The sequence below is a fragment of the Polistes dominula genome, unplaced genomic scaffold (genome assembly GCF_049000335.1).
Source record: "Polistes dominula isolate Pdom_NZ unplaced genomic scaffold, Pdom_raw_medaka contig_37, whole genome shotgun sequence".
NCBI classification, from domain to species: Eukaryota; Metazoa; Arthropoda; class Insecta; order Hymenoptera; family Vespidae; genus Polistes; species Polistes dominula.
The window spans coordinates 1,171,471-1,196,999 of NW_028301169.1; the positions used below are offsets into that span (position 1 = coordinate 1,171,471).

The 25,529-nt window shown below is 30.9% G+C and overlaps 3 protein-coding genes across 4 annotated transcripts in view; 2 read left to right on the plus strand and 1 right to left on the minus strand.

The window, feature by feature from the left end:
• Positions 1–3,084, plus strand: LOC107071234 (protein LSM12 homolog A). The gene is given in 4 exon segments (XM_015330032.2): positions 1–150; positions 765–929; positions 932–1,140; positions 1,235–3,084. Coding segments are annotated over 4 exon segments (579 nt in total). The 5' UTR covers positions 1–29; the 3' UTR covers positions 1,319–3,084.
• On the minus strand, positions 2,802–12,808 carry LOC107071247 (NACHT and WD repeat domain-containing protein 2). The gene is made up of 25 exons (XM_089179158.1): positions 12,706–12,808; positions 12,525–12,613; positions 11,475–11,591; positions 10,616–10,819; positions 10,391–10,535; positions 10,080–10,305; positions 9,810–10,008; positions 9,493–9,735; positions 9,227–9,424; positions 9,022–9,161; positions 8,255–8,857; positions 8,067–8,172; positions 7,829–8,001; positions 7,533–7,752; positions 7,260–7,472; positions 6,990–7,191; positions 6,772–6,895; positions 6,338–6,691; positions 5,905–6,270; positions 5,630–5,835; positions 5,363–5,562; positions 5,130–5,299; positions 4,899–5,057; positions 4,624–4,813; positions 2,802–3,535 (listed from the first exon to the last, which is right to left on the minus strand). The coding sequence occupies exons 1-25, from the start codon at positions 12,806–12,808 to the stop codon at positions 3,392–3,394; spliced, it is 5,094 nt and encodes a 1,697-aa protein (XP_089035284.1). The 3' UTR covers positions 2,802–3,391.
• Nipped-A (Transcription-associated protein Nipped-A) overlaps positions 4,228–25,529 on the plus strand; it is a 22,694-nt gene continuing 1,392 nt past the window's right edge. Inside the window, exons 1-11 of one of the 2 annotated variants that reach the window (XM_015330075.2) lie at positions 4,228–4,371; positions 11,530–11,617; positions 13,188–13,364; positions 13,436–13,735; positions 13,823–14,017; positions 14,097–23,258; positions 23,344–23,518; positions 23,592–23,823; positions 23,920–24,013; positions 24,101–24,652; positions 25,251–25,467. In XM_015330075.2, coding sequence (XP_015185561.2) covers positions 13,239–13,364; positions 13,436–13,735; positions 13,823–14,017; positions 14,097–23,258; positions 23,344–23,518; positions 23,592–23,823; positions 23,920–24,013; positions 24,101–24,652; positions 25,251–25,467 — 11,053 coding nt within the window. In that variant the 5' untranslated portion in view covers positions 4,228–4,371; positions 11,530–11,617; positions 13,188–13,238. The remainder of the gene's footprint in view (positions 4,372–11,529; positions 11,618–13,187; positions 13,365–13,435; positions 13,736–13,822; positions 14,018–14,096; positions 23,259–23,343; positions 23,519–23,591; positions 23,824–23,919; positions 24,014–24,100; positions 24,653–25,250; positions 25,468–25,529) is intronic. The other variant, XM_089179147.1, reaches the window with a different exon arrangement.

Here is a 25,529-nt window from a genome sequence, read left to right on the forward strand (position 1 = left end):
CGTGCTCGCGGTCTGTTCTATAGTGAAAAATGGCCGGCGTTAGCGATTGTTTCAGCATTGGAAGTACGGTTGCATGTAAAACTTGTTATAATAAGGATATCGAAGGGGAGGTTTTGGCATTTGACCCACAAACAAAAATGCTAGTCTTGAGTATCCTTTAAAAAAATCATTTTTATATTCTATTAATTAATCGAATATCAACTGAGTGTCGTCTCTTGGTCTACTCTCTCAATACTATCAGACAATAGTGTAAATAACTCGAGATGTATTTATATTAATAATTATCGAGTCATCTCTAATTAATCTGTTAAGAAATAATCATTATTTGAATCGTTTGTCAAACTTGTCATCCTTTATCGTATATCTCTAGACATTATCAAAAAAAAGTCAGGTTAGTTTCGTCATCTTCAACCATGCTGATTTCTCCATTCATTTATTTAATCTATTTCATCATTTTCGATTATTCTAATTCGAAATTATATAAAAACTGTTAACGCTCTTATTTGATATTCGCGTTCAAAGTGATTATTAATATTATTTATTTTTTGTTCCTCTGTAAGGATTTTATTTCAAATATTATTCACACATTGATATTTGTATTTCTATACTTTCTATTTTTTCCACTATAATTATATTACTATAGTACTATATTCTTATATATACATATATATATATATTTAAAGATACATGTTTATTTGTGCAAGATAATACTTTACAAATACATTTTTATTTCAATAATATTTTCTTAACAAGAAACATTAAAGAATGCCCAGCCTCGAATGGTAGAACTTCCCTGAATGATGTACACATAGTCAATTTATCTTTGGTATCAGATGTCCAAGTTAAAAGAGAAGTTAGTCCAACGACCAGCGAACCACCGCAAAGCCTTAATTTACAAATGCTTAATAGACGAGTACGCAATCAGATAGAAGAAAAAAAAGGCTGGTGATGGCTCTGCAGGCCGGAGTATCTCCAGACGGACAGAAACTTTTTATCGCTATTTCTAAAACTATACAAGATGTAACGTGGAACGGTGCTAACATTGTTGTATTTGATAATGTTATCATTAGACCGCCATATAAAGTTGACAATGTGCATGGAAACGAAGATTCTAGTGCATATAAACATGTTAAAAAAGTTGTAAGTATAATTGATAAAAGATTATTTGATTAATGTAATATTAGAAATCTATTAAAGACAAGTTAAAAAAAAATCTCATGTTATATGTTTTTAGGTCGAAAAACACATTAAAGATACTGCAGCATCAGCTCAAGTACAACAACGAGAACAGCCACAAAAGGGTAGTATGATGCAATAAAGACCTAATTAGGCATTATCACCAACCAAGGAAAAAAAAAAGCTCTGTGCTTTTGCAAAAGTTCCATTGTTCGAGAGTATAATAGATGATGAAAGCACAGATTGTTCAAATGAAGGAGAAACCATTGCAGATATTTAAGAAAAAGAAAAAAAAGAAAAAAAGCAAATTAAACAACAAACAAAAATATAGAAACATCCGTCATAGATATCAGAATATTGAATTGAACTGAATCTATTTGTTTAAAACGTAAATAGAAACAAACAAAAAAAAAGAAAGGAATTTAACAAAAACTTTATCAAAAAAAAAAAAAAAAAGCAGTCTAAGTAACATTAATCATATTCGCATTAAAAATAACAGCATTTTATAACTCAGTGGAACGTATCATTCACACAATTATTCAATCGCTCTAGGTTTAGCTAAAAATAAATTGTTTATTTTATTTAACAAGCTGCCGTATTCTGATGATACTCTACACTGGCACTATTTTTTATTATCGCATACTGATGTAAGTGTTTATTTGTTTTTTTTTTTTTTTTTTTTTTTTTTTTTTTTTAGTTTAAATCCCATTGTATTTTGGACAAATTTAGTGAATTTCATTGTTACTAAGTCATTAGAAAAAATTCATTTATATATATATATATATATATGCATATGTATATATATAGTATTATTATTAATATTATTATTATTATTATTATTAATATTATTATTATTATTATTATTATTAATATTATTATTATTATTATTATTATTAATAATTATGTCCAAAATATAAAGATGAGTTAAAAAAAAAAAAAAAAAAAAAAAGAAACTATAATCTTCCACGAACATGCAGCATCAAAGAAAATAATATAATATGATACGATTTCAATCCGTATGAAACGGTTCTCAAACTTCCTTATAAGAATATATTGTTGAAATTTGAGAATAATTCTTTTTAAAAATGCCAATACACGCGGTTTCATTATAAAGAAAAAAAAAAAACGAAAAAAAAAAAAAAAGGTAACTTTCTTTTTGTAATGAACGATGTTATTTCATTAGAACGCAATTTTATATATTTTTAAGACGTTATAATAATAATAATAATAAATAATTGTTTGTCATTCGAACAATTATGCGCGCGCGCTCCCCACAACTAATTGGATACAAATTTCTAAATTATATTAGTTAAATTATAACAATCTTATCAAAAAGAAAAGAAAAATCAACAAGGATAAGCAACAAACAACTCAAGAACAAGACAAATATGGAACATAAGAATTTATATTAAAAATAATGTTTTTGCCGGGTGATATCAAACTGGCTATACACACACACACACATACACACACACACTGGCACGAGACGTTTTCAGTTATTAATTATTGTTGAGGACAATAGATATAATTAAAATAATAATAATAATAATAATATTAATGAAATTAACCCTTGCACAAGGCGAATTGTTTTAAGAAAAAAAAATAATAATAATTGTAATTTAGAAAAGACCATTCGACTTGTGCAAGGGTTGTAAAGCGTAGTTGATCTTGTATTTTAAAAGAGTTGACATCGCTTGTCCGATCCATTAACAGAATTCGCCTCGTGCCCTTTACCATTCAAACTTTCTAAGAGATAGAGAAGAAATGTGGGAGATAAAGTATATGATAGAGAGAAAGTGAATGGAATGGAAAGGAAAGAATAAAAACTTGATTATAAGAACAATTACAATTACAACAACAACAACAACAACAAAAAAGACATAAATAAATGTAATATAAATTCGATAATTGTGCTGTCCTGTCTCTTTTATACTTTTATCTAACATTTTAGATTTATTTTCTTTTTTTTTTCTTTTTTTTATCCTTACTTCAGTAAAAAGAAAAACTTAGTTAACATTCATAAACGTTCTACGTTTATTTCTACCTCTAATATTTTCATTTGTCTAATCTTTAGTGCAATAAAGATAAAGTTTTCATTGATATCTGTAATGAAGATTTATAATAGCTACTATTCTATTTTTTTTTTTGTTCTTTTTTTCTACAGACTAAAAAGTTAAACATTTCATTTCTATTTTTTTATTTTTATTGTTTTTATTCATTCTATATCTTCCTCAGTTTCTTCGATTGTTTCGGTTGTACTATTTATAGATCTCGTATTCATCCCTTGTGTAACACGTGCAATTCTAGCAGCAGCTTTAAATTTAATAGCCACTCTTTGCTTTTCCATCTTCTTTTTCCACTATTAGAAATAAACATAAATTTGTTAATAATATATATATATATATATATATACAGTCAACAAAAAGTATAAGAAATAATTGTATAAAATTCCATACAAATTTACCTAAACATTAAAGAAACTATTTCAATTAATTCAATTTATCAAAAAGAAATTCAATTTATATATGAAATTTGAATGGATTTTCAATCAAAATAAATAATATTATTTATAAATACTCTTCCAATTCAAATTTCATTCAAGATAATAGTTTCTAGGGACCTTATAGGAGGGACGCGCCATACACATTGCTAAGCTGAAAATTTGAGGGGACAGCTTCCGTTGCATCACGCAGCCATGTTTATCTTTAGTATGTATTAACGGCTGTGGTTAGTTTAAGTTTGGAATAATTATAGTTTTGATTGTGATATTTATATTTGATTACTTTTTTTTTAGTAGTTTTCTATAAGTGTAAGTTTAATTTACTCATTTAATAATTACAAGTATAAATGTACAAACCTAACCTATAACTTATCGTTTGAATCATTCGCGCGCAATCACGTGACTACACGAGTTCCTGTCCCCCAGCAATGTGTATGGCGTGGCCCTCCTATAGGGTCCCTACTTTATTGCAGTACCACCAGAAGTCGTTGTTCTGTTAACAGCAGCCATCTTGGCGAATAATGGACACCACTAGTAACTTTCTAGTTCTTTCTGCTTCCAGTATTATTCGCGAGAGATACGTATTAGTAACAAAAACAAGCTGATGTTTTGAAATTAGCATGTGCTATTAATTTAGATTAAAATCTTTCAATAGAAGAATTAATTAAGACGTACGAGAAACGAAGAAAACAAATGTAAGTAATGTTTTTCATTTGATCCCCTTTGTCTAGTGTACTAGTTTTTTTTTATATTTCATCATGTGTTTTATAGGTTAAATAATATTGTTATAATATTGTATATTTATAATGAAACAATTAATATATATATATATATATATATATATATATATATATATAAAAATATTATTATTTATTATTTTATATATATATAAATAATGCATTGAAATAATATGCACGTGTATTTCTGTTAAATATTATTCTACTTACCTCCTCATCACGTGATGGCAAATTTGTCAAATATTTTTTCATTTCTAACTTTTTGGGATCTGCAATTGCTAAAACTGACACACAACCATCCACAGTTCCTAAAACAATACTTTTGCCATCATATGTACTATCAATAGCACTCAGTTCAGCTTGTACTCTATAGTTTGCTATCATTTCACAATCGGATGATCTGTAAATAAACATTGTGATATATTTTGTTTTTCCATGTTTATTATTATTATTATTATTATTATCTAACTTGAATACATGATTACCTGAATACTCTTATAGTCTTACGACCACTGTGATAATAAAGGACATATTCATCTGTACGATTAAACATTGATATTACTGTAAATACTCCTTCTGCTACTTTAGGAATGTATGTTTTAACACTTGTTCCTTTCTTTAATTCGATCAGCTCTAAACCTCCCCTATTGTAACAAATAATTCAAATATAAGATCTAATATAAATGAAATCTACAATGAAGTCTTAATGATCTTACCTGCTAGGAGCATACAGTGTGTATTTACCATCCTTACTAATATTTCCACTCCATTTTGGAATAACTCGTATAAATTTCTTCTTATTTATATCAAGAATAGCACCTTTATCCGAGCCTATTATTCCTACCCAGTGACCTTTATTAGGCATTGGTGTAATACAAATTATATCCTATAAAATGAATAGTTTTAATATAACAACACACTATCGAGATAGAATTGTAATTTTACATACTTTGAATCCAGGTAATTTGACTGATATTTTATTCACTAACATTCCAGTTTTCGCATTGTGAATGATAATACAATCTCTATTGCCTTTATCAGCTGCTGGTATTATTAAATGTGAATTGTCCGAAGTTATTTGAACTTGTCTAAAAGGTGTTCCTGTTTGACTTCTAACAGTGTACTCAAACGAAAATAATGTTGTACCATCTGTAAATTATAGTAAAATTAATTGTTTGTTTCCTTTTTTTTATAAATTTGATAATTCTTTTAATACCTGGAATACTTCGTACGATAAGAATGGCATTGGTTCTCATACTTTCTACTCCGGTTGGATTATTTGGTCTAGAAACTGTAAGAAATTTAGTAGAATTTTCTATTAATTTCAATTGTTTAACATTTGCTTGTTCTCCTTTGAATAATACTTGTTCAGTTATTCTATTCCATATTAATACATTTCCAGATTCTACTGATACAATGTATCTAAAACATTGATAGATTTATAATAGATTATTTTGTTAATCTTTTACAAAAGTTTGATTAATTTCTTACTTTGCGGTATGCGTTATAGAAGCATGCGTTACAATTGCCCCTAAAGGACTATCGGCAAGTTTAGAAATTAATTTTCCTAATTGTAGATCCCAAATACCAACGCAATCTCTAGTAACTGTAATTGCCAAGTTAGATTCTTGTGCCAAACTGATCATATCAATTTGTAATTCATGTCTATCAATGACATGTACTTGTTCAAATATATTATTGATATTCCATACTTTAACACTTCTATCGATACTTGAAGTTACCACGCTATTCCAATTTCCAACGGTTAAAGCTTCTAACTGTATTATTCTGGCAAAATGTGCGTCCAATACTTTTAATAATTCACACGTTTCCAAACTCCAAACGTACAAATTTTTTCTACAAAAATAAATCATAAATCGATTCACTATTTGTTTGTATTATTAACAGAATTTTCAAATCATACCTTACACCTGCAACTGCATAATTTTTGCTACTGCTGACCATGATAGAATTAGAATGCATCATTCGTGTGCTAATATTTCGTACACCGTTTGGTAACATCAGTACATGTGCATCACTTTTACTTTCTAAAAACCAAACGACAAATCCATTTCCCGTTGTTGCCAAGAGATATTCTTCTTCTTTATCCAATTTTAATTGTAAAATATATTCTACATCGTCATTGTAAGCTCTTGGTATGTCTTCCTTTTCTTCCCAACAAGCAGACGTTTCGTCTATCACGTATTTCGTAATTTTATACACGTCCTTAGTCGTACACGCATATAAAATGTTCTTTTGATTGTTCATAACCATAGCACTAAAACAACATTTCATTTTTTAATTCTCCAATTGTAAGTTAGACATTTCAAATTAACTTATATATTTTTGTCTTATTACCTATGAAAATGAAAGACATCCAGTGCATTCTTTTTTTTATAAGTATGTAAAAGCATAATTGAATCTTCTATATTTCCTGACCAAAATACAATCCTGTATTCATCCAAATTTGTGTATTCTACATCTGTAAAGATAAATCAAAATTATTTAAATAACAATGTTTTAAATATATATATATATATATATATATATTTCTCAAAATGATTGTTCTTATTTACACAATATAGGCCATTTGTTAGAATCTTCAGGATTAGTATAACTTCCAAGTAAATTTCCACGTAAATCAAATTTGTACCAGCCAATTTTACCATAAACAAATGCATGTTGATTAGTTAAATGTACTCCACATACGTGTTCTTCGTTAGGCAATGGATTATTAATAATAACAAATTCACTTGTCAAAGTATTTAATACGACAGTCTAGAATAATATTTGATATAAATAATAGAAAATAATGCATATGTATGTATGATAAGAATTAATGATACCTGATCATTAGTTGTAAAAGCAGCAGCATATCTATTGTCAGGACTTAATACTAATTGTTGCATTATTCCTTCTACACCAGGACTAACATCTCTGGTCATATCACTTGTACTAAGATCCCATGTTATAAATTTATTAGATATTGAAACCACATAACGATAATCGGACGTTAAACAAAATCCAAATACAGCAAACTGATGACCCTCGAGAGAATACTGTAAACAAATTTATTAATGATTTTATTTGGGATTTTATTTCATTTGTTATTGCATTACCTTTAATGGTCCACCAGGTGTATGCAAACAATGATAGAGCGGAAGCAAAGCACAATCCTTAACACCATCATTGTCACAAGCTTGCAATAACATTTTAACATTAACATTACCACCTATTTCTGGCAATAATCTTCCAATTAATTGAGGTGCCAACATGTCTGGATGACTTCCTAGAATTGCTCCACCTAATCTCAATGCATCAGCTACTAGCATTAATTCCCTAAAAAAAAAAAAGATCATAAATATTCATACACACATACATATTATAATAAATTGTTATTATTATTATTATTTACCTCACTAGATTCTGATTGTCAATGAAAGTGCATGCATCTTCAAAATCAGAAAGTACAGCTTGCAATGGGCAAGAACTTAACTTAGCATGTAACCATTCGTAATTGAACAAAACATTTTCAAAGAGATCCTTAAAACGACGTGATCTGACCAAATGAAAGGGTAATTCTCCAAACTATAATCAAACAAACATTAGTTATCTTTAATTTTAATAATTATCATTCAATAATTTCAATATACTTTTCGTAAATTGTATCTTGAAATGGTTCCTTCTTTTGAATAAAATGCCAAAGGTTGTTCCGGTACTTTTCTGTCTGCTAGACCTTCTTTATCTGCTAGATTGAAACTACATTCCCATTTATATATCATCATTTGAATACAATTATTTATATACAAATGAAATATATAAAAATAAATTAAATATTTACCGATGTCTTTGTATCTCTGTGAATTTAAAAGGTTTCGGTATACCACCACCCCAAATACCAAGATAGTAATCAGCTATCATTGAATGAAAGTACATTGCCATGTTCATATTTTTAAAGTATCTTTCCCTAGCTGTATCTCTAAATTGTCTGTGATACCAATTAAGAACGCTGACACCATCAGCTTCTCTTTCACTTAAATAATTAGGTAAATCATTTCGTATTCTTGTCCATAAAAGAGGTGGAATTCTTCTAACAGGTGGCAAATGATATTGATAAACATCATCAAGAACTTTGTCATCCAATGAAATTAAATCTTCAAGTTCAGATTCAGATAATCCTGATTTAGCTGCTGTGATATAAGCTAGAGCATGAAAAACTAATATTTTGCCATGTTGTTTTTCTATTCTTTCAAATAACATCATAATACTATCCATAACAGTATTTGCTAGATGAGTATCCGCTGGTTTAGTGTAACTACGCCACCTGCATATCTCAGCGAAGACCAATTTAACAAAAATTGGTAAAGAACATTTGGATATAGCATTTGCTACTAAACGCCATTGATAATTGTTTAAATCTCTGTGTGCAGTTTTCATCCACATTCTGTAAAACCAATGTTAATTATTAATATTGTTTAAGTTTAACCCTTTCGCTATGGCAATCCCGTCCGCCGAGGTACCAACCCTGAACGGAGACTTGCCAGACGTTATGGCGTGGATGCCGCATATATGCGGCGCTCGGTACGAAAGGGTTAATCTTAGTATTACCTTATAACATCCATGGCTAAATCTTCTCCTAAAGCTGTAACTTCTATAAAATTTTCTTCCGTATCAATCATCCTACGTAACAATTGGTAATCTCGTGAAATTTGAGGATTGGATTCTTCAGCTGCACAAGATAGAATCATCTAAAAGAAAGAGAGAAATTATAAAAAACCATAAATAAATAAATAAAGAAAGAAATAGCACTTACTTTACAATGTAAAGGAAGCCTAGTTGGTAGCCAGGATAATTTATTTCCTTGTACACCTGTTAATTGATCCACACTGTCGAGAAATAACAAAATTGGTTGTTGTTCTGTAGCCAATGTAAGCAAATGTTTAAAATGTGCTGTAAGTGGTACAAGATCGTCTGGTATTTCTTCAAATGGTAGCATAAAATTATATGAAATCTGTAAGGAATAAAACATTAGTCTCAATAAGATAATAAAATATATTAAAAATTAATTGTTATATTTACTTGTTGACAAATGGAAATAAGTGTTGGAGTCAATGCACTGCTATCTGGAGTTGTTCCCAAAAATCTTATTATACTAATAGGTTTCTTATTTACAAGCCATACGGTGTTTGATAAACCTGCACTTTTTGCAAGTAAAGATGTTTTACCACATCCACCTTCTCCATAAAGAACTAATGGTTTATCACTGTTGCCTAACATATGATATTTAATATTCTCCAATATGTCTTCTCGTCCATAAAATATCTGCACGATTGATATGAAACATTTCATATTAAATATCTTCATGAATTTGATCACGATACACGATACAACATTACCTTAACAGAATTATTACAAGCATGCAAATGTTGTAAAATTTCAGTTATAATTTGTCCTTGAGCAGAACTGTCTTCCTTTCGCATAGCACGATCTACCAGTTTGATGATATTTCGATAAAAATGTGTTATGAAATGTTGAAGATACTCGCTGTGAGTTTCAGGATCCAAACCCTCTCTGCCAATCCATTCTACTGTATACCTAAAATATAAATAAATTCAAATGTAAATTTATATTATAATGTTAATCGTGTTTCAAATAGATACAAGTACCTTTGCAAATTTGTACTTTCAATTTTGTCAGGTAATCTTTCATCCCTAAGATTGGCTAATAATCTACAAGCTTCGTTATCCAAACTTCTATTAGCTATATCAATAAATAAACTTGCTTTTCTTAAATTTTGAAGATTTATATTGTTTATGTATCGTACATAAGCCAAACAATGATTCTTTGTATTCTTCACGTTTAAAACTCCATTGATTACTTCTCTTTCGGTGACTAATAAAAAAATGATTATTCATTATATTTCATTATTTTATATATATGTAATTATTATAATACAGAATGTTGTTTTTATTTTTACCAGACATGAAATAATTGTGCATTGTATCTTTATCAAATTTTCCTGAATTAAACAAAGATTGTGCTCCTTTTCTAAAGATTTTTTGCATTTTCACCATAGTATCCCACCAAATGGCTTGATCTTCTTGTTGTAATTTTGGTATTCTCTAAATATTCAAATCAAATATAAAAGTATTCATTAAAATGTTACAAATTTGTTGTTATATGAAAATAATAAAGTAGATACCTTGTTATTAAAGTTTTTTAAAATTGATGAAATGGGTTGTAAAATACTCGTTGGTGGTACAGCATTGCTATCCTTTTTATACCACTGATCAAGAACAGAAACATCAACTCCTTGATTATCCAATTCTGTTTTGATCATTTCCAATTCTGAACTGAGTATGTAAGTTGGTATAGGACGATATCCATATTTTTGACCTAAAAATACCTAAAAAAAAAAAAAAAAAGTAGATCAAAATTAATGAAAAATATTATAACTTGGATTGTATAGTCATATTAGGTCGAGTCATAAATAATTTCCGTTTTTTATGAGACAAAGAATGGCGTTTCTACGACTGATAAGTGCACGACACTTTTCATGGTGTTTTTTTTGCACTCTTTGTATTTGTTCAACGTATCTATTGGATTTTGCTCCAATATTATCTTTAAAAGGTTCATCAAAGTTGGAAATACGTCCCTGCACTCGGTTCATCTTTTAATGTCGTATCTCCAGTAACGGAATTTTACAAACCAATTTCTGACTGCCCTATCAGTTATCAATCCTGCACTGTATAAGCTGTATATTTTTTCAGTTGCCACTTTAATGCTATTGCCTTGTTTCAATTCATAAAGCATTACATGGTCGAATATGCACTTTTTACTATCCATTACAGTGGTTAAGAAAAAACGGTTAAATGTAACATTGATTACACAAAAAAGTTAACAGAAGACTAAACTGAATCCTCATCTATACAGTGATATCAAAAATTCGTTTGTTTCGGTGACTTGTAGTAGATAAATACGAAAAATAGATTTTCCATAGATGCCTAGGAAGTTACTTATGACTCTATTTAATATAATATTAATTGTTTATAATATTTTACCACGAAATTTGGTCCCATAGATAATCTTTGACAATTTTCTATTTCTCTCATGCAGAGTTCAGTAGTCATGTGATCATCTGTGGCTTCATCACGTACACCCCAACGCATGTCCACTACCTAACAAAAAAGGATAGAAGTATTTAGTAAGAAAATTTCATTAATAAAAATAATTCATCATTTACAACTTTTGTTAGATAAAATTATTCAAATACTATAAATATATCAGAATGTTTTATACAGCAAGAGTCCACGATGGTCATCAGACCTTCGTTATTTTATAAAAGCTGCAAGTTTTTCTGTGCATTTCCCCTATACAGGTAAAAACTACCAGCGATTATAGAGTTTGCGTTGTGGTTACTTGGATACCTTAAATTCGTTAAAGTATAAAGCTCAATTTTTTGATATTCTATTCAGGATAACTTTAGAAATCTCGTCATCCATTGCCAGACACTTATGACAGTTGCTACCCCCTGCTAAACACCCCTAAACTGCATGCTGGGTATCTCAATGGAAATACCGGTAAAGCAATCTACCTGGTCTCTTTTATACTATAACAAAACTATAATTATAATTTATTAAAGTTTATAAAAGGTACTATTTTATACAGCTTTACTACCCTACCTGTTACCTGCCCAAGTAACCACAATCCAAACTCTATAATTGCTGGTCATTTTTACCTGTATAAGGAGACATGCACAGAAAAACTTGCAGCTTTTATAAAATAACGAAGGTCTGGCCATCGTGGACTCTTGGGCTATTAGTTTTGTTATTAACAAAAATAATTAAAAAATGTTATATTATATTCATTTCTTATTGTTACTTATAGTTCATAAGAGAAATATTTTGTAAAAAAAAAAAAATTGGGACACCTTATATAGAAAGGTGTCTCTACTTTAGTACTATTTTTGATACCTGATACAATGAAAATCAATTTCTCTATAAATATCTATAGATAAGTATCTATATTGCGTGTAATATTGTATCATCTTGTGCAATATTATATTTGATAATGAAAATGATTATAATTGAATGAATGAATGAATATTTTACTTGAAATTCTAATCCATGTTTTTCTCGACAATAATCCTTGATTTTAGGATAACATTGAGCCATCAATGTATTCCTTTCCATTGTTGTATCTGAAAATATATTCAGATGTTAATATCAAATACACACACACACACATACACACATTTTTGTTTTATAATTAAATAAATAAATAAAAACTTACCAGTGAATGTAGAACTTGTAAATATTCTTACTATTTTTGAGCTTACTGCAGGTAATGATTTTAAAGATCCTGCGAAAATTGAATCTATGGTTGTTTCATCCATTTTTTGATAGATTTTATTTATAATTCTTTATTCTTAAACTTTTCTAAGTTATAATTTTTATTATGGAAATATTATTTATAAACTAAAATTATATATACTGTATATTATAATAACTTGTAATAATTCAAAAGAAAAATAAATATTTTCTTTCTACTGTACATTAGCTGTATAACAGAATGAGTAGTAGTTTCTAGGATACTAACACAAATAATAGAAGTTTATTATATCTCAAGTGTACTAGTTATGGTTGCTAAGGTTTATTTACCAATACTTTCTAGTATATCCATCTACCTATATACATATATATATATATATACATATTTTATAATTATTATTTTAAATGAGACACATTAACATTTTTATTTCATATGTTTAACAGGTGTTTTAATGGATTATATTTAATAATAATTTAATAACAAAAAGAGCAAATATGGCACCACCAGATCCTGTAACGCAAATGAATACCTATCGGTCATACGTGACCATGTTGGCAGATCCTAATTCTAAAGATGAATCAAAATTAAAGGGTGCACAAGAATTGTCTGAAAATTTTGAGGTATTTATATTAATTGATTATATATATATATGTATTATTAATTTTGTAATAATATTATATGTTTGATTTAGGTCATCATGTGTTCTTCACAATATCCAGCATTTTTGGATCACATGATGAAAATATTTTTGAAAATATTACAAGAAGGAGAGCCTCATTTTATATCAGAATATAATATACAACAAGTTCGTAAACTTATTCTTGAAATGATTCACAGATTACCAAGTAATGAATATCTACGACCATACGTTAAACAAATTTTAAGCCTTATGTCTAAATTATTAGAAACGGATAATGAAGAAAATGTATTAGTGTGTTTGAGGATTATTATTGAGCTTCACAAACAATATAAACCAACGTTTAATCCTGAAGTAATAATAAATCTTGATAGTCTTTATCATTATATACATTTTACACATCATATATTATTCATTTATAAATGACTTTTATATTCATAGATACAATATTTCCTGCAATTTGTAAAATCAGTTTATAGCGAGTTACCAAATAATTTGTCAAATATATTTGAGCCACGTCCACCACTCGAAGTTAAGAATTTATCAGAAGTAAATATAGAAGTTCTTTTAAACGAGACATTCACTATTACAACTATACAAATTGGAAAGAAAGCAGCTGATGGTACCGTTGTTACTGTAAGTATAAATATGAATGATATTACAATAAAATAATATAAGTAATTAATGCATATATATTTGTTTTTATCTTTTATAGTATAATCTCATTCCAAAGGCTGTATTATCACTCAAAGTATTACAAGAACTGCCGATTATAGTTGTGCTTATGAATCAATTGTATAAACAAAATGTTCATCAAGATGTATCTGATTTTATACCACTTGTAATAACTACCATTACGTTGCAACCTAGTCTTCAACATCGTGCATCTCCTGAATTTAACAAGGAAGTATTTGTTGATTTTATGGGAGCTCAAATAAAGACATTGTCTTTCTTGGCATATGTTATTCGAGTTTATCAAGAAGTTGTATCACAACACAGTGCGGTATTAGTGAAAGGTATATTGGGTTTGTTCACGCTCTGTCCTATAGAAGTTGCACACTTACGAAAAGAATTGGTAATTGCATCTAGGCATATACTTGCCACTGATTTACGTAATAAATTTATACCACACATGGAATGTTTCTTTGACGAAGACATATTTATTGGTCGTGGATGGACAACACGAGAATCTCTTAGACCATTGGCATATTCAACACTTGCTGATTTAGTTCATCATGTGAGATTATTACTGCCATTGAATGATGTTTCAAGAGCTGTCCATTTATACAGCAAAAATTTGCTTGATCAAAGTCTTCCAACAGCAGTTCAAATGGTATCTTGTAAATTATTGATGAATCTAGTTGACACCGTTAGACAAAGATCAGATGCTGAAAATAGTTCACAGGGAAGAGAATTATTAATGCGTATACTTTTGGTATTTGTTTTTAAATTTAAGACTATTGCAAAAATATATTTACCAATTTTACGTAACAAAGTTAAACAATTGCCACAACCATCTGGAATAGAAATCAAGACGGAAGAACCAAAACAACAACAACAACAACCAGTTATGCCAGAAATAACAACAGAGGAAAAAGAAACTGGAAAATCCAAATTTGGATTTCCTGTATCACATGCTATGAGTTTTAATGTTGCTGATTATAGAAACTTGGTTAAGAGTTTGGTACACGGTGCCAAAGCTATTACATCTAATTGCATAAACAGTAAATCAAGTGAAGTAATACAGCCTAATCAGTTTCAACCAAAGGAGACATTGATTTATATAAAATTAGTTAAATGGGCATTACCTGCATTAGATATTTATACATTAACACCTCCTAATGTTGGAGCTGTAGCACAACCTGGTAGACCAGCACAATCACAAATAAGAACAAGAGAAGAAAAAGAAGTTTTGGAATTATTTGGCAACGTGTTCACTCAAATGAGTCCACAGACATTTCAAGAAATATTTTCTACGTCGATAGATTACATGGTGGAAAGAATATTTAAAAATTGTACATTACAAATAATTGGAAGTGCTTTTCTCTCAAGTCCAACGATATCATCAACATTTGCTACAATATTAGTTGAATATTTGTTAGAAAGAATGAGCGACATGGGATCAAATGTAGAAAGGAGCAATTTATATTTGAGATTATTCAAACTTGTTTTTGGTAGTGTATCACTTTTTCCAGCTGAAAATGAACATATGTTACGTCCTCATTTAAATCAAATTGTTAACAGGGCAATAGAATTAGCAATGACGGCTAAAGAACCTTATAATTATTTTTTACTTTTGCGTGCATTATTTAGATCAATCGGTGGTGGATCTCACGATCTTTTGTATCAAGAATTTTTACCTTTGCTTCCTAATATGTTGGAAGGATTGAATAGATTGCAATCTGGTTTACATAGACAACATATGAAAGATCTCTTCGTTGAATTGTGTTTGACAGTACCTGTAAGATTAAGTTCACTTTTACCATATCTTCCAATGTTGATGGATCCTCTTGTTTCTGCGCTTAATGGAAGCTATTGTTTGGTCAGTCAAGGCTTAAGAACTCTCGAACTTTGTGTTGATAATTTACAACCAGACTTTTTGTATGAACACATACAACCAGTACGTGCAGATTTAATGCAAGCTTTATGGAGAACTTTAACTAATTCTACCGATCAAGCACACGTAGCACTCCGAGTATTAGGCAAATTTGGTGGTGGAAATCGTAAAATGATGAATGAGCCACAAAAATTAGAATACAATGATCGTGAAACTAATTCACCCGCGTTAGTTGTATATTTTCAAGAAGAAGAATTACCAATTGATTTTTCTGTTGAGAAAATAATCGATACGGCGTTTAATGCTCTTAAATCTAATACAACGGGTACATTTTATCGCAAACAATGTTGGGAAGTTATTTCTTGTTATTTAGCAGCATCTTTAAAATTGGACGACGATAATGCTATATTACAAAAGTTGTTTATGCATCCCAGCTTTAAAGAAGGCAAAATTCCACGTAATCCAGGACCTCCTTGTAAATGTCCCGATTTAGTAGCAAGAAATGTTCAACAAACTGCTTTAACTGGCTTATTTGTTGCTGCTGAAATCAAAGAACTTCGCAATGTAGTTCTTGGAACTGTGGTATCCATTGTTAGACATTATACAATGATTGCAATTGCACAGCAAGCTGGACCATTTTGTATAACTGGAAAAGAAGCACAAATGTGTATGCAAGGACTGGATCCTTACGTATTAATAGATGCCCTTGTTGTAATAATGGGTCATGAAGAAAAAGATCTATACAAACCTGGTCATTTGGCATTAGTGTTAATATTAGAAACAGCAACCAATATTTTAGGTTCTAAGGAAAGAGCTTGTCAATTGCCATTGATGGAATATTTGGGTGATAAAATGTGCTCGTTGTGTTACGAACGTGCCTGGTATGCCAAATTGGGTGGTTGTATAGCCATCAAATTTCTTTTCGAACGGATGGCAACAAAATGGGTATTAAATCATCTGTTTGTTTTTCTAAAGGCATTAATGTTCGTAATGATGGATTTAACGGAAGAAGTGTCCAATGGTGCTATAGACATGGCTAAAGCTAACTTGGAAAAAATGTTAAGAGTTTGTGTCAATCCTGGTATTCCAGATGGAAATACAGAATTGATAGAAGTTCAAAATAAAAGTCTATACGAAGTTACTCACGAATTGGTCAGACAAGTTACTTCACCGCACACATTGGTACGAGAACAGGCAATGGCTTCATTAAGATTACTTGCTGAGATACAAAATAAAACGACGACAGAAGTTATGGAACCACATAAAGAAGTTTTGGCAGATATGATACCGCCAAAAAAGCATTTGTTACGACATCAACCTGCTAATGCACAAATAGGTTTAATGGATGGCAATACCTTTTGTACTACTCTAAATCCTCGTCTATTTACTATCGATCTTAGCATCATGGAACATAAAGTATTTTTTCAAGAACTCTTAGCTCTCAGCGAAGCGGAAGATGCGAGTTTGCACAAGTTGCCTTGCTACAAAGCTGTAACAAATCTTATCCCTCTTAGAAAATCAGCACTCAAAGCATTGTCAGCTTGTCATTATATCGTAGGATGCAGGGAAAAGATCTTTGGTGTACTTTACAAAGCTATGGAAAAACCTAACGTTGAATTACAAGAAGCTGCATTTGAATGTATGAAGAAATTTATAGCTGGTTTTCAAGTTGACATGGAATCTGTTCATCTTATCATAAGACCAACGCTCTTGACATTGGGTGATTATAGAAATTTAACTATGAATTGTGTTAAACGATTGTCATACCTGACCCAATTGTTTCCTAGCACCTTCAGTGTTACACTGTGCGAACAATTATTGCAACATTTGAAAAAATTATTAGAACAATTGATACAAGCACAAAAAGGTATATCGAAAACTGAAGAGAATGAACAAAAAATTGCTCTTATCATTGGAATTTTTCGTGATATTCCAACAGCTTCGCCGAAATTTATAGATGTATTATGCAGACTTATTTTTCAAACAGAAAAATCATTGACCGTAGAGGTGTCCAGTCCTTTTCGTATTCCATTAATGAAATTTTTATTATTATATCCAACAGAAACGCTTAATTTATTTTTACACGATAATAATATAAAGGATCAACAATGGAGCAGATATTTAGAATTTCTTATCAAACATAAAGAAGGAAAATTATTCCGTGATGCGTTGCATAATAATACAGCAAGATTGATTACTATGCTTCATGCATGCAATCAAACAAATTCTAATTTGTTACCTAGTGAAAGAAGTGAACTTCAACATCAAGCAATCAAAATTATATCAATATTGATCAAGTATGACGAACAATGGTTATCCACTCAAACTCAATTGGTACATGCCTTGAAACAAATCTGGTGTAATGACGATTATCAAGCATTACATAAAAAAGTAGAAAGTGTTGATTATTGTCATTGGAAAGAACCAAAGCTTATTGTCAAGATTTTGTTACATTATTTTCGTCATAATACCAACGATATAGATTTACTTTTTCAATTACTACGAGCAACGTGCGATAGATTTATACCAGATTTTCAATTTCTTCGAGATTTTTTGGAACATACAGTGGCACAAGAATATACTGTCAAATGGAAACGCAGTGCCTTCTTTAGATTTGTCGATCATTTTTTGTCCAATAATTTATCACAAGAGCTCAAAGCTAATGTTCTTCAATTAATTATTATTCCATGCTTTGCCGTGAGTTTTGAAAGGGGAGAAGGTACTAAATTAATGGGAAGTGCACCAATGCCTTATCAGGATAATCCCAAAAACGTGGTATCCGTTTTTATCAGTAAAATTATTGATCCAGACAATCCATTTGGTTCGGCAGATTGTGTAAGAATATTTTTATTGCAATTTGCATGTTTGTTGGTGGAACAAGCTTCACCACATATACACGATGCAAGTAATAAAAGGCAGGGTATTAAATTACGTCGTTTGATGACTTTTGCTTGGCCTTGTTTATTGGGCAAAAATTGTGTTGATCCTACGACAAGATATCATGGACATTTACTCTTAAGTCATATCATTGCCAAATTTGCCATTCATAAAAGAATAGTTCTTCAAGTATTTCATAGTTTATTAAAGGCACATGCCTTGGATGCGAGAAATGTTGTAAGACAAGCATTGGAAATTTTAACACCAGCAATGCCATTTAGAATGGAAGATGGTAATACAATGTTAACACATTGGACGAAAAAAATTATTGTAGAAGAGGGCCATTCAATGCAACAACTTTTTCATATTTTACAATTGGTTGTAAGACATTATAAAGTTTATTATCCTGTAAGACATCATTTAGTACAACACATAGTAAATTCAATACAAAGATTGGGATTCAGTCCTACTGCTACGATAGAGCATAGAAGATTAGCTGTAGAATTAGCAGAAGTAATTATAAAATGGGAACTTCACAGAATAAAAGATGAAGCTGAAATGGAAACTGAAATAGAATCTGATGGTACTAGAACAGGAACAACAAGTGGACTGAAACGACCAATATCAGAAGATTCAATGGATATGAAACGTATGTGTGTTCAATCTACATCTGGTAATCCTGCAGTACCAGTGATGTTACCAAGAACAGAACCAGGATCTACTAAACCAATTGAAAGAGCACACGCTGATGCAATTCTTAATTTCTTATTACGTTTAGCATGTCAAGTAAATGATGTAACAGCACTTCATGGTAACCCTGGTGAACAATTATCAAGACGATGTGTTGCATTATTAAGAATGGCATTGAAACCAGACGTGTGGCCACAATGTGGTGATTTGAAATTAGCATGGCTTGACAAAGTACTTGCTAGTGTAGATAATCCACAACCTAATTATGGTAATATCTGTACAGCTTTGGAAGTTCTCACATTTTTATTGGGCGTCATGAAAAGGGAACAAATTCTTGCAAGTTTCAAACCGTTACAACGTGGTATAAGTGTTTGCATTTCAAGCAGTAATACTAAAGTCATAAGATTGGTTCATGGTTTATTATCACGATTAATTACTATATTCCCAGCAGAACCTACTTCAACTACAGCCACCTCCAAATACGAAGAATTGGATACATTATATACCGCGATAGGTAAATTTATCGCTGATGGATTGACAAATTATGAAAAAAATACTTCAGCCACTGCTACGACATTATTTGGAACGCTGATGATGTTGAAAGCTGCTTGCACAAATAATCAAAGCTATATTGATCGATTGATGACATCATTTATGAGAGTTTTGCATAGAATGGCTAAAGATCATTTACATTCAACGCAAACAGAGACTAATCCAGTTGGCAGTGAATTATTGATCTTAAGTTTGGATCTTGTTAAAAATCGAATCGTTGTAATGGGGGTGGATATGCGAAAAACTTTTATAGGATCTATTCTCGTAGGTCTTATAGAAAAAACTCAAGATATCAAAGTAATGAAGGCTATTACCAAAATGATCGAAGAATGGATGAGAAACAAGAGTCCAATAGCTTTGAATCAAACCCCAAGTTTAAGAGAAAAATCTATTCTATTGGTTAAAATGATGCAATATGTTGAAAAACGTTTTCCCGATGATTTGGAATTAAACAGACAATTTTTGGAATTAGTCAATTACATTTATAGAGATGAGACACTTAAAGGTTCAGAGCTAACAACCAAATTGGAACCTGCTTTTCTTGCTGGTCTGCGATGTATTCAACCAACTATTCGAGCTAAATTCTTTGAAGTATTTGATTCATCAATGAAACGACGACTTCAGGATAGACTTTTGTACATTATCTCTAGTCAAAGTTGGGATGCAATAGGTCAACATTATTGGATCAAACAATGCATCGAATTGCTTCTTGTTACTGCTAATTCTACTACACAAATACAAATGTCCAATCAAGATACATTATTGCCCAGTGTTACGTCAATAATAAGTATGGCGGACAATGAAGATCATAAAAATTTTATTATATATTCTACGATAAAAGAAGAACCTCAGGAGCATACTGAATCAAATGATATAAGAGAAGATCTTCTTGACATGGATTTCACCAATACCGATTCAACAACAGTTCCAGAAGAAATGATAACTACCGGAAAAACTAGTTTGACACAATTAATTGCAAAACAGGCTGAATTTATAGAAAATACTAAAAAAACTAGGACAGAACTATTATTATTAGCAGCGATACAGCTTTGTCATATGGACACGAATTTGGCAGAACGCGTATGGCTGGATACTTTCCCAAAATTATGGGGTATTTTAGATGAACATCAACATAATACTTTAATTGCCGAAATCGTACCATTTGTCTGTAGTGGTAATCATATAATACAAAAGGACTGTCATCCCAGTGCAATAGCAACTTTTGTTGAAGCAATGGCTCATTGTAGACCCCCTATACCAATGAGGCCACCTGTAATGAAATATTTAGGTAGGTCGCATAATCTTTGGCATAGAATGACATTGCTCTTGGAACAAATGGCATTTGACAATGGACATAATCAATTTAAAACTAAAAGAGAACCTGATTGTTACGACTTTGAACCAGATAGCAGTCCAAGCTCTGAAGTTCTTGATTCATTATCCGATATGTATTCCTTATTATGTGAAGAAGACATGTGGTCGGGTCTTTGGCAAAAGCATGCGCATTATAAAGAAACCATTCAAGCAACTGCCTTAGAACAACAAGGATTCTTTGAACAAGCACAAGCAGCATATGATTCTGCAATGACTAAATTTAGGCAAGATTACGTATCATCGCCAGCACCGATCAAAATACAACGTGAAGCTATTCTTTGGGAACAACATTGGATAAGATGTGCAAAAGAATTGAATCAATGGGATTTGTTATTGGAATATGGAAGCATGAAAAATGACAAAAATCCATTCCTTATTTTGGAAAGTTCTTGGCGTATTCCTAATTGGCAATTAATGAAAGAAGCTCTTACTCAAGTAGAACATAATTGTCCTAAAGAAATGGCTTGGAAAGTTAATCTATATCGTGGATTTTTAACAATATGTCATACCGAGGATCAACATTTAAATGCCGTTGAAAGATATGTGGAATTAGCTTCAGGTCTTTGTATGCGAGAATGGCGAAGATTACCTCATATCGTAAGCCATGTTCATTTACCGTTACTTCAAGCAGCTCAACAAATAATGGAACTTCAAGAAGCTATGCAAATACATCAGGGTCTTTTACATGGAAGAAGTACATCATTGCACGATATGAAAGCTATTGTTAAAACATGGCGCAATCGATTGCCAGTAATAGCTGATGATCTTAGCCATTGGTCAGACATATTTACATGGCGACAACATCATTATACCTTCATCTCTAATCACTATGACTCACAACAAGATCAAACAACGAACCATTCAATGTTAGGTGTTCACGCTTCTGTACAAGCCATAATACACTTTGGAAAAATAGCTAGGAAGCATAATTTATGTGGCGTCTGTTTAGATTCACTCTCAAGAATATATACGATACCTAGTGTGCCTATAGTTGATTGTTTCCAAAAAATCAGACAACAAGTCAAATGTTACCTCCAAATGGCTTCAGTTTCTGGAAAGAATGAACTACAAGAAGGTTTAGAAGTCATTGAATCAACTAATTTGAGATACTTCACTAAAGAGATGACTGCTGAATTTTATGCTTTAAAAGGAATGTTATTATCACAAATTGGTAGATCGGATGATGCTAATAAAGCTTTCTCAGCGGCTGTTCAGTTACATGATACTTTGGTAAAAGCTTGGGCACTTTGGGGTGATTACTTGGAACATATATTTACACGTGACTCTCGCCAAATACCCATTGGTATCTCAGCCATTACTTGTTTCTTACATGCCTGTAGACATCAAAATGAATCGAAATCTAGGAAATACCTTGCCAAAGTATTATGGTTACTTACATATGATGATGAAAAATCTTCTCTTTTGGAAGCTGTTGATAAATATGCAGTAGGAGTACCACCAATACAATGGCTACCATGGATACCACAATTACTGATGTGCCTTGTTAGACACGATGGCAATGTGATTTTGAATTTGTTAAGTCAAGTAGGAAGAATGTTTCCACAAGCAGTATACTTTTCTATTAGAACTTTATATCTTACGTTAAAGATTGAACAACGTGAGAGATATAAAAGTGCTGAATTAGCTGGAAAGATGCATGATGTAGTAGAAGGTAGAAATACAAGTGGAAATGTACAGCAACAAGGTATTAATGAAAATTTACCAATTAAAGCTACTGCACCGATGTGGAGATGTTCTAAAATCATGCACTTACAACGAGATATTCATCCAACTATTTTATCAAGTTTAGAAGGCATAGTAGATCAGGTTGGTGAGAAGATTCCTATTTAAAAAATATATATATATATTAACTGTTATATATTATTATAATATTAATGTTGAATTTATTTAGATGGTTTGGTTCCGAGAAACGTGGTATGAAGAAGTACTCAGACAATTAAAACAGGGTCTTGCAAAATGTTATGCAATTGCATTTGAGTGTCGTAATAGTGTTAGTGATGCTACTATAACTCCACATACTACGAATTTTGTAAAGAAGCTTGTATCTACCTTTGGTATTGGTATCGGTTAGTATCCTTACAAAGATTAATAATACATAAAAACATGAAACTGTTTTAATGAAATTTAAATGAATTATAGAAAACATATCTTCTTCTCAAAACGTCAACAACACATTTGGTTCTGCCGCTTCAGAATCCTTGGCACGTAGAGCACAAGCGACTGTTCAGGATCCTGTTTTTCAACAAATGAAGAGTCAATTTACCACTGATTTTGATTTTGGTGTACCTGGTGCAACACTGTTACACAATTTAATAGAGAAATTAAAGGATTGGATCAAAATTCTGGAAGGAAAAACTAAACAATTACCTAAGTAAGTTTGTACTTATTCAAAATCATAATTTAAGTAATAATTTATACACAAATAATTTTGATTAATATATATATATATATTTTTTAATATTTCCAGGTCATTTTTAATCGAAGAAAAATGTAGATTTTTAAGTAACTTTAGTCTGAAGACCGCTGAAGTTGAATTACCTGGAGAATTTTTATTACCTAAAGTAAGAAAATTGATAAGTATATTTATCGACATATTTAATTGATTATAATATTTGAATTAATACAATTATTCTCTACTATTATTTCAGCATTCTCATTATTACGTAAGGATAGCTAGATTTATGCCACGAGTTGAAGTTGTTCAACGTCATAATACAGCTGCTAGAAGATTACGTATACGTGGTCACAATGGTCGTCTTTATCCTTATTTAGTGGTCAATGATGCAGGCTTAGGAGATGCAAGAAGAGAAGAACGTGTTCTACAATTATTAAGAATGTTAAATCATTATTTGGCAAAACAAAAAGAAACATCGAGAAGATTTTTACATTTCACGGTACCACGTGTCGTAGCAGTTTCTCCACAAATGCGATTGGTAGAAGATAATCCTGCTTCAATTTCTTTATTGGATATCTATAAACAAGGTTGTGCCAAATTAGGAATAGAGCATGATGCTCCTATCGCGAAATATTACGAAAGATTAGCAACTATGCAAGCAAAAGGTACAAAAGTAATAAGTCATCAAGTTTTACGTGATATATTGAAAGATGTCCAATTTAGTATGGTTCCAACATCTATACTTAGAGATTGGGCTAAAAAAACATTTCGTGGTGCAACTGATTATTGGACGTTTAGAAAAATGGTAAGTATTTGTTTTTTTAATAATTAACTATATAGGTTGAAACTTAAATAATGGCAACTATTTATTCACAATCGATACAAAAGGACTGACTGTCCTTCAAAGTAGTTATCAGCGTTATGTAGAACCCGTTGCCAGCGATTTTGAAGGTGTAGTATACCGTCAGCAGAGCCTGTTCTGTTGATGGTGCGAATGGAGCGGTCTACTGCCATGTCTTATCCGGCGTAAGAAAGCCTCTCATTCGCACTCATAGCGCTCCAAGTGCATCTAAGCAGCGTCGTAACGCATCCATTTCTGCATTTCCGTCAATTCATGCGGAACCCATCGTGGCATTCGCTTTAGAACTGTTCCAGAAATTCGACAGACAGTAGACCGCTCCATTCGCACCATCAACAGAGTGCGAATACTGCTAACAGTATACTAAGCCTTCCAAATCGCTGGCAACGGGTTCTAAACAATGCTGATGACTACTTTAAAGGACAGTAACAGGAGAACACAACATGTAACTCTTTTGTATCGGTTGTGAATAAATAATTACCAAAACGTATAATCATTAATTAACTTTGTTCTTTACCTTTTCTTTTTTTGTTTCTTTTTACAGTTTACCTTACAATTATCTTTGGTGTGTTTTGTGGAATATGTACTCCATTTAACGAGATTGAATCCAGATATGATGTATATACATCAAGATTCTGGTCTCATTAATGTAGCGTATTTTAAGTTTGATGTTGATGACACTTTCGGCATCGAATTAGATGCTAACAGACCAGTTCCATTCCGTTTAACGCCCAATATCTTAGAATTTCTTACGAGTACAGGTAAATAATAATACACTTATTGAAATAAATTGTCTTCAAAATTTGTATATATATATAATATA

Excerpts from the sequence above, each read along its gene's own strand:
- LOC107071247 (XM_089179158.1), bottom strand. The coding sequence starts at position 12,808 with ATGGATGAAACAACCATAGATTCAATTTTCGCAGGATCTTTAAAATCA. Across the intron at positions 6,692-6,771 it reads GATGTCTTTCATTTTCATAG|TGCTATGGTTATGAACAATC; the intron begins GTAATAAGACAA and ends ATGTTGTTTTAG. Across the intron at positions 4,814-4,898 it reads AAGACTATAAGAGTATTCAG|ATCATCCGATTGTGAAATGA; the intron begins GTAATCATGTAT and ends GTTTATTTACAG.